Source organism: Manis javanica, chromosome 10 (assembly GCF_040802235.1).
Source record: "Manis javanica isolate MJ-LG chromosome 10, MJ_LKY, whole genome shotgun sequence".
NCBI lineage: Eukaryota > Metazoa > Chordata > Mammalia > Pholidota > Manidae > Manis > Manis javanica.
In genome coordinates, this window is record NC_133165.1 from 3,211,068 (window position 1) to 3,220,248 (window position 9,181).

General features: G+C 54.0%; 2 protein-coding genes across 5 annotated transcripts in view; one reads left to right on the plus strand and one right to left on the minus strand.

Annotated features, from left to right (window-relative positions):
• The window catches only part of CLUAP1 (clusterin associated protein 1), a 32,266-nt gene extending 27,317 nt beyond the window's left edge, over nt 1-4,949 (minus strand). Inside the window, exons 1-3 of one of the 4 annotated variants that reach the window (XM_073214599.1) lie at nt 4,847-4,949; nt 3,538-3,714; nt 253-364 (exon numbers count right to left, since the gene is read on the minus strand). In XM_073214599.1, the coding sequence (XP_073070700.1) occupies nt 253-364; nt 3,538-3,714; nt 4,847-4,934 (377 nt within the window). In that variant the 5' untranslated portion in view covers nt 4,935-4,949. Of the gene's footprint in view, nt 1-252; nt 365-2,855; nt 3,012-3,537; nt 3,715-4,376; nt 4,500-4,846 lie in introns of those variants that run through there. The other 3 variants (XM_073214598.1, XM_073214601.1, XM_073214600.1) reach the window with 3 other exon arrangements.
• Nucleotides 4,509-6,923, plus strand: C10H16orf90 (chromosome 10 C16orf90 homolog). Its single transcript, XM_017645100.3, is given in 4 exon segments — nt 4,509-4,695; nt 5,550-5,651; nt 5,654-5,894; nt 6,263-6,923. Coding segments are annotated over 4 exon segments (696 nt in total). The 5' UTR covers nt 4,509-4,649; the 3' UTR covers nt 6,570-6,923.
• Nucleotides 6,924-9,181: the final 2,258 nt, after the last annotated feature.

The following is a 9,181-nucleotide window of genomic DNA, read 5'->3' on the forward strand; positions in this document are numbered from 1 at the left end:
AGGATGAAGAGGAGCTTGGACCAGTGCCATCGACCAGTAGGGAGAAATATCCTCCTTTTCTCATTGCCTGGCATATTCCCTTCTTCCACCGCATTCTTTAACTCAAGATGATTTTTAGCAGGTTACAGCTGAATCTACCAAACTCCTACTTCGTTGGACTTTTCCCTTTGCTTCACAACAGTACCGTTTCTAGGCTGTCAGTCAGGACAATGCAGTATTCATTCTGAGACCTCCATGAAGTGCAGTACTAACCTTTTCACAAGCCAAAGAAGTACTTCAGACACAAGTCCAAAATTTGGTGTGCGGAAATTTTCCATAGAAATATGTCGAGGGTATCCCAAGGCTCTCATCATCTCTGTAAAGTCTGTCCAAGGGAAAATATAATTCAGTCAGCTTTTCATCAAACAGCAACTACTTATTTAGATAACTTCTTTGTTTTCCTTTCTTATTTCCAATCTACTGACACTATTTTGGGAACTTTTTATCAACTCTCTAAGAGGGAAAGAGAAAATGAGATAAAGGTATGACACAAAAAAACCCCCAAAACCAGAAAAAAGAATGGAAAACCAGAAGACTTTTTAAAAAGTTAAAATACCAAATCTTCTTCCTAAAAACTTTAAGTTGAAAGGGAGAAGTGCAAGCTGTACATTGCAATGGGGAATAGAATGGGTTGTGAATTGAATTTCTCTCTTTCTCATTTCTCTCTTGGATATCTCATTTCTCTCTTGGATATCTTTACCACTCAGAATGAGAAATACCTGGGCTTATGAAAGTCATAAAGAATAAATATTTTTAAATGTTAAAGAGTGCTCATTTGTGGGGGTGGGTGGGGTGAAGTTCATGTTTCTGAGTTCTTTTTTTTTTTTAGGGAGTATATAGGGCCTTAATAACAAATTTTAAAGATTAGTAGCATTGTACTTAGGGAAATCTTAGAATGGTTGAACTGCAGAGCAATATTTTGATTATAAAACAGATTAAGAAACAGTATTAGTACTTGATGCTGGGGGTTGCAGTCACTAGCTTTAACCAGGACTTAGAAATGAACACAATGAATGTGTTTTGTGTTTCCATGACGTACAGCAGGAAACACAGAACATCTGTATCCAGCAGGCTTCTGGTTATGCGATGTCTGCTCTCATTCTCTTTGAAGGTGGATCTTCAAAATGTCCCAACAAACTTCACAAATGAGCTACCTGGGCATTGGAGTTTAGGCTGGATGTCACCAGACAGAAGGTAATGAACAGAGGAAAAAGCAACGGCACAAAGGACCTCTGTCGCTGTGTTTTGGGAAATCTGAATAGTGATGGAAAATAAAACAGCAGCCTTCCCATAACACAGTCAGGCACTGCCTAATACTTCTTCCCACTAAGTAGTAGCCAGGTTCTATTACTGTCAAAATGCAGACAATTTGACTAAGATTATCATCATAAATTGCACAATTGGACAGCATTCATCTAAGGTCAAAAAGTTCAGAAATCCCCTTCTTGTACACTTTCCCCAACACAACTTCATTCAATGTCCGCCAGCAGAGTGCTGGCCTCTGTAAACTAAGTGGGAGGCAACGCTTGTCTCTGCAACATACAGTCAACCAAGAACCTTCAAATCCCAGCAGGCAAAATCCACGCTATGGTGCTGGCAGGTGCGTCAGTGACATGTGATGCCTCTTCCTGTATTTCACATGGTAGAAAATGCAATTCGTTCTCTGGAGCACGTACTATGTGCCTGACACTGTGCTAGGCGCCCTACATACTACTTCTCATTTCCTAAACTCGCCTACAACAACTGTAGGGTTGTATCCCTGAAAGGAGTAATCTTTAATGGTGATGTTTCAGGCGCCAGCAGTTTGCCGTGAAGAAGCCCCTCCGATCGTGGCAAACTGGCATTCGTCTTCTACACCTACCCAGGTGGAGCCAGTTACCTGAACTGCTTGAGATTCAGCGAATGATAGTGAATAAAAAACAAGAGATTTTGATTCACAGAGTCCTGTGCCGTAATCTTTGGTTCCACCTAGTTCTGAATGACCTAAAGCAACCTACTTTCTCTCTCTGGGTCTCCAAGAACTTCATCCAGGAATTATACTACCTACCTCGCTGCAAAAGCGAGGACTAAAAATAAGATACTGAATGTGAAATGCCAAGGGTGTAACAGCTGTCCCCCCAGAGAGCAGTAACTAATTCTCTTATCTCCGTTCCACTTCCCCACCCTCCTAAGCAAGCACTTGGGTTCCCTTGTCCTCACCAGCCCCGAGAGGCTCTGGAGGTTCGACAACCTGAACTCAAAAACTCCAGCGCCAGCTCTTACCACCTGCGTCCCTTGACCGAGTTACTGGGCCTCTCTGAGCCCGTTTCCTCATCTCCAAATACAGGAGCACAGAGGTGTTCAGAGGAGTAAATGAAATGAGGTACAAAGGTTTGTTGGCAGATTGTAAAAACTAAAAAAAAAAAAGTTAGCCTTAATTATTACTCTCCAGCGTGCTCCTCGGTTTTGTTCGAGTTTTTTTTTTTTTTTGAGCTCTAAGCTAACCCAATTCAAACACGGTTTCTGTGTTTTCCAACATGGCGGCGAACCAACCCATGTGATTATAGAATTAAAATTAGCTAAAATTAAAACGGGTTCCTCAGCAGCACTAGCCACACGTGGCCAGTAGCAGATGCAGAACTTCCCAGCATCGCAAAAAGCGCTGAGCGGGGGCTGGGCGCTCGGCCTGGGGGGCGGCAGAGCGCCGGGGCCGCCTCCGGGGCTCGGGGGCCCGCGACAGAGGCACCGGCGGCTCGAGCCTCGGACCGGGGACCCGAAGGGCCGGAGCCCCAAGTCTCAGAAGGACCGGCCGGTCACAGGGGGAAGGGCTGCCTTACTGCGGAGGTCGCGGAAAGACATGGCGCTCTGGTCCCTGGGAGTCCAGCTTCTCGGCCGCCTGGGCACCGGCGCTCGAGAATCTCTATGGCAACGCACGGAGCCCTAAACGGCGCGCGGCCGGGGCCAAACAAGACGGGAAGCGAAGCGCCCGAACCGTGCGCGCATGCGCAGGAGAGGAGGCCACCAGGCCGTTCCGGGGGCGCCGAGGAAGGGGGCATGGGATCCCGATTCCGGGAGTCGCGCGGTGGGCCGACCCTCTACGCGCACTTTGCAGACAGATTATTGGCACCGGTTGACACGTTCTGAGCACCTACTATGTGCCTGGCACTATGCTAGGAGCCTTATGTACTGCTTCTCATTTCCTAAACTCCCCTAGAAGAAATGTAGGAATATATGACGAAGCCATATCTCCCTCCTGGGTCCTGTGCCCAGCACGCTTTTCTCTGGCAGGTGTAAACTGCCTGGCCCGCATCTGAATCCCCCGAGGTGCAGAGACCCGAACTGGCCGCTAAGCGGTGAAAGGCGACTGGGCTGTGACCCGCCCACGCGCAGCGGGGCCCACGCGCAGCGGGCTCGGGCCTCACCACAGGCCGGAATTCGCCCGGGGCCTCGTGCCGCGGCGGTTGTCTTGGCAACCTTGGCCTACAGAGGGGTAGGCCTGCGGGTCCGCCGGGGGCTCACCTGGAGCCTCGCTTCCTGTCTGTCGCGGCTGGGACACAGGTGTCAGAGAAGGGCTGGGAGGCGAAGTGAGCTGAGTCCAGAACGGAGCGCCGCCCTCAGCCCCTGCAGTGGTAATAGCGAAGTAACAGCCGGGCAAGCATAAACGAGTCCCCGAGTAGATCCGCGCATACGTGGTCACTATGACAAAGGTCAGAGCATTTCAGTGGAGTGTTTGCTTAAGTATCTGCCGTCAGTCCTGAGCGTATGCCTGGGAGTGGAACTGCTGGGTCACGTGGTCGGCAGTCACAGGTTCAGCAGCAGGGTAGGGGGCTCCAGCTTCTTCACATCTTCCCTAACACTGTCACTCTGTTTATTTTAAAAATGATAATCATCATCCTGGGTGAGAAATAGTATCTCACTGTGGTCTAAATTAGCATTTCCCTAAGATTAATTATGTTGAACATCTTTTCACGTGTTTTAATAGGTTTTTTTCAAGTGTGAAGTTTCTCTAAGATCACGTCATCTGTGGAGAATTGGAAGTTTAACTTTTTAAGAAACTGCTTCGCAAAGTAGTGGTTTTAAGTTTTACATTTCCCCCAGCAGTACGCGAGAGCTCCAGTTCTCCACATCCTCTCCTTGACACGTGGTGTGATCCACACAATACCCTATCATCTACTTCTGGAAAAATGGACAGTCAGAAAAGTGAAGTGACTTGCCCAATCACCCAGAACCACCTTTTCAGCCTGCTCAAAACACTGCCCAGGTCTCACCAACTCTGTACCCCTATACCCCCATTTCCCACCCACAGATGAGGAAACTGAGACCCCAAGAGGTCATGCCCCAGGGAGTGACTCTCCAACCTGCAAGAGCTGAGTCTGGTGCGGCCTGCCCAAGCCAGAGGCAACAGGGACCTCCCCTCAGGTTCCACTCCCTCACCCGTCCTCCCACCGCGACCCTGCCCTGGACATCCTCCTCCCCCAAACTTGGGGATCCCGGAAGGCTGGGAGTCTTCCCTGTGACATCATAGTGCCAGTTGCCATGGGAGGCATGCAGACCCAACCCCTAAGCAGGGGAGAAGGGAGCCCTGCCACACAGGGGGCTGGGCCACTCCTCCCCCACTACACTGGCCCTCCATGGAGGCTTTGGGCTGTGCATTCTCTGAGCTGCGCATAAGAGAAGGTGCCGGGCTGCAGGGAGTCCGACTTGGGCCCAAAAACACCTGGGTGGCTTCAGAGACATGCATGCTTGGGAGAGGGGAATGGCTACTGGTCCAGACTGTGTGACCCTGGGCTGTGTGATCCTGGACCCACCAGGCAATTTCTATACTCACCACTGGGATGCTCTTTTCTAGGGTAGGGGGCAAAAAGTGACAGCAGAAAGACTGAAAGATATCTTGCCAAGGTCTCAAGACTTCTCATACCTCCCTGTTGGTTGGGAAAGGGAAAGGGGGTTAATGTTTGTAAGGTAAAATCAAGCCGAAATAACCAGGCGAGGAGGCCACAAAGGAGCCAAGAGTTTAACTGAGCGCCATCCCGGGCGATGTTCGCCGGTCTGGCTAGTCACAGTCCGGGGAAGTCGTGCTCAGCAGGGCAGGCAGTGAGTTTTTAAAGAAGTTAGGGGGAGGGAGAGCAAAGGTATACAGTGGCGCAAGGATTGGCTCACCTAGAGTATGTGGGGGTCGCTCATTGGCCTTTAGACAGGTACTGGAAAGTTACTGCGACTCTTCTAGATTGGGAGAGGGCTCTAGTTAGGAATTTCTGGAACGTTGTCAGACGGGAACCTGTTGGCCTCTCTGCCTTATTTGGTGAGGCCTGAGCTTGTCCGACGGGCTCACCCCTTCCCCTGGTGCCTCCAGCCTTACAATGTTGAGAAGGTGGGAGGCATAGGCTGAGACCATCTGACAGACAGGTAAGCTGAGGCTGGCAGACATGGGTGGAGCCCATCACATGAGCTGGACTTAGAGCACGTGACCTGTTCTCCCCTCATGGCTGCTGCAGTCTGCCAGCCATACCCTCTCACTCACCCCTCCACAGATGCAGCAAGCTGGGCCCGAGAACACCCCAGCCACCTTGACGTACCACCCAACATCTACAAAGGAGGTCTGGGTGCTCAGCAGCAGCAGTGCCCCAGCGCCCAGAGAAGCCCAAGAACTTCCGGCTATGCCACCTGCAGGGCCTGGCTCCCTACCTGCCAGGCCACGTGCAGCCCACTGGCCAGCGTAAGAGCCACTGGCTAGGCCGGCTCATGACCAGGGACTGCCCACTACAGCCCAAGGGCATGGCCTGGACCCTGGATCTGCCACAGGAGACTCTGAGCCCACCTAACAGCCACTGCTCAGCCCTTCTGGTAGCTCAACTGCCCAGGGACAACCAGACTAGGTGAGGAGGGCTGGGGACAGGAGGGTAAGACCCAGGTAAGGGCTGTACTGGGGACTCCGGATGGATGTAGATAGGTCCTTCTTCACTCCCAAGCCTCCTGGGTTCCTGTCCTAGCTCTGAACTCCATGAGACACCTTGGACAGCTCCCCCCATCCCCAGCCTGTTTTTCTATTTGTAAAATGGGTGGTTTGGGTTAGATGAGGGTCTTCCTAGCTTAAATCATCTCCCTTCTTTCTTCACTCCTTCAAGGGTTCTTTTTAAGGAGAACTGCTCCCTCCCCTCCTATTTTGAAAGACACCAGGCTCTGGGGGTCATAGGATGGGCTGGCAGCCTCCCCCTGGGTCCCTCAAAGTGACTCCTCTCCACAGCTCCCAGTTCCGGCACAGACCCAGCCAAGGGTGCCCCCTCCCAAATGCTTGGGGCTCAGGCCCAAGAGATACCGGAGGGCCTTGGAGGAGTCCGCGTGTCCCTTGTGCAAGAGGACCCACTCTGGGGCACTGGAGGGGCCGTAGCAATGGAGTGCCTGCTGGTGTCCCCAGGGAGGGGTGCAGATGCCCGCAGGAGGGGCAGGCTGGTCCCCAAGAAGAATGGCTATGCCCCACCAGCAGCCCCTCACACCGAGGTGCCCCAGCAGCTGCCCAGCACCAGAGCCTGGCCAGCCTCAGGAAGGCTTGAGAAGGTGGAGGAGGAAGTCCTGTGGGAGAAATCGAAGCCTGGGCGTGTCCTTGCAGCCTGCTCCCACTCAGGTCGGCCACTTGTACCTGGGAGGCTGAGCTGAGGAGAGTGGCTCCCGAGAGGCTGGGAAGCTGCGGGTCTGCCCCCAATAAAAGCCAAGGCTGTCGCATGCTGCTCATGCAGTATGTCATCGGGCTGATCTGACACCAAGCCCCTTGGCACCTGCGTTCTGAGAGCCACATTTGGAGTCAGGCCCAGGGGTTCTGAGATGCTCCCACCCTTACATGAAGAGGGAGCCATCCTCCTCTCGGTGGGACTCCCAGAAGGCTTCTGGGTGGGCAGGGTCTCAACAGGCCCAGAGCAGAGGACAAAGGCAGGCAGGCCAGGTTAGGGAGGGTGGCAGGGAAGCATGTTCCCAACTTAGGCAGAGATGGTGGCCTGACCACCACACCACCCCTCATCAGGGCTTGGTGGAGTCTCTGCTCTGTGGAGACCCCCAGCTGCGTCATCCCTCCAGGTGTATGGGCACAGCCCTTCTCCCAGCTGGGCTAGACCCCAGGCACCTCGGACTGGGCTCCTCTGTACCAGGGAGTCTCAACTTTCAGCCCTGTTGACATTTGGGGCGGGCGATCCTATGCACTGGAGAAGATGTCAGCGGCACCCCTGGCCTCTCCCCACTAGTTCCAGTAGCAGCTTCATCCCAGTGTGACAACCATGTTTCATGCCCAGCAGCCCCTGGACAGCAGAATCCCTGGTTGACACCTGCCACTCGACATCATGGGCCTCAGCCCTGTGGAGACAGAGGGGAGGACCTAGTTTTGACTCCGTGACTCTCACCATCTGGCTTCCACTCCTGGCAGCCTGGGTTGGGCAAGGCTGCCCCCACTGTGGGATCCTGCCAGACTACAAGTGATAATGTCAGACACTCTGGGTACCAGGACAGCTGGGCTCCTTCCCTGCCTGTCCCCTGGCTCCACCCTGGGACATTTCATAGGCTGCTGGCACTAGGTTCCCAGGGCAGTTTTCAGGCTGTCATGGATGAGTGCTGGCTGGAGGCAGTGGGAACCTGGACAGCAGCCACAGAAGAGCTGACAGCAGGTGTTTGAATCCCCAGTGTGACTGGGCAGGGTCCGCCAGATGAGCCACATGGGGTGACAGGGCAGTTTCCTCCCTCTGCTACAACATTTACTCCCCCAGGAATCTGAGGCTGAGGGGTACTGAGACCCTGCTCTGGACAAGGGCACAGGCAGAAGGAAGACCTTGCCACAAGCGGAAATACATGGTCCTTGGAGACAGTTAGGGGCCCGATCTCCTCAAAGAGGAGCACAGCCTGCCCAAGGGTCCAGATTTCCAGTGCCCAGGTTGTGTGTCCCCCAACTTGTGTGGGGACCAGCTCTGGGTCGTGCTTTATCAACAGAATGTGGTGTAAATGACATGGTGTCACTTCTGGTGCAATGGAGGCCTGGCAGCCCCTAGTGCTTGTGGGGAAACCGGTGCCCGAGAGGAGCCCACACCTGGTGGGAAACCAGCCCAGCCCAGGAGAGGCCACGTGGAGGGAACCGAGGCCATGGCCACGGCCAAGCTCCGGCCACAGAAGTGGATCCTTCAGCAGGTCGCACCACCCTAGCCGATGCCCCAGCTCCTTCCGCCTTGAGAGGACAAGCTGGCTCCAAAGGAAACTGGCTCTGAGCTGGCCGCTGGCCTCCAATCTCCCAAGCTTTCATGGAAAGTACTTGGAAGAGGCTGAGCAGAAAAGCCAGTCCTGGGGATGAGGAGCTGATGTGAAGGGTCCCCTGAGGCCCCAAGCAAGCACTCATGGAAATGCACACTTACCACCCTGGGTGCCCCCACCCCATTCTCAGAATGGTGGATGGGTTCGGACCTGGGCTGGTGGTCAGTCTCAGCCCCTGGGACCATATCCTAGACCAATGGGGCAGGGCTGGCCAGGCAGGCAAAGCTGCTTTCAGGGTGAGATGCAACGAGAAACGCCTCCTGCCCACAAGTTGATACTTGGCTACACAACTGACCATGGGCCCCAAGGAGTCAACCCCTTAATCCTGAGGCTGACCTCACACAGCGGACAGATGGACCCTGGGTGTGACTCACCAGCACCAGAGACCCTCAGTGCTCCCCCACAGCCGGTTCATAGATGCCTCTGGTCCTGTCCCCTGGGAGGATGCCCAGCCCCTGGTAAACAGCATCCATGGGCTTTGGAGAGGCCCGTCACCGACGAGCTGAGGCAATGCCCAGTCCCTTACCCTGTCTCCCTCATCTGTCTGATGGGATGACCAGTACAACTCACTGCCCCCAGGGTGGCCAGAAGCTCCAAGGAGAGGTGGGTGGAAGCGCCTGGTCCAGGACTTAGCCCAGCTGGGGACTGGGACACTGGCACCCCACCTCAGGCTCCCACGGTGGAGTGTCCTGGCCAGGGTCCCCACCTGGCCACTGCGGTCACCTGCGAAGCCTTCTCTAAGCCAGGAGAGCATCTCGAGGGGACCACCTGCAGCTTAAGGCTGGGAACTGGCCACAGAAGCCCCTGGGCAAATGGGGGCAGCTAACGAGGACCTTGTGACTGGAGGAAAAAAAGGCTGGCTGAGCTCTTCAGCTCGACG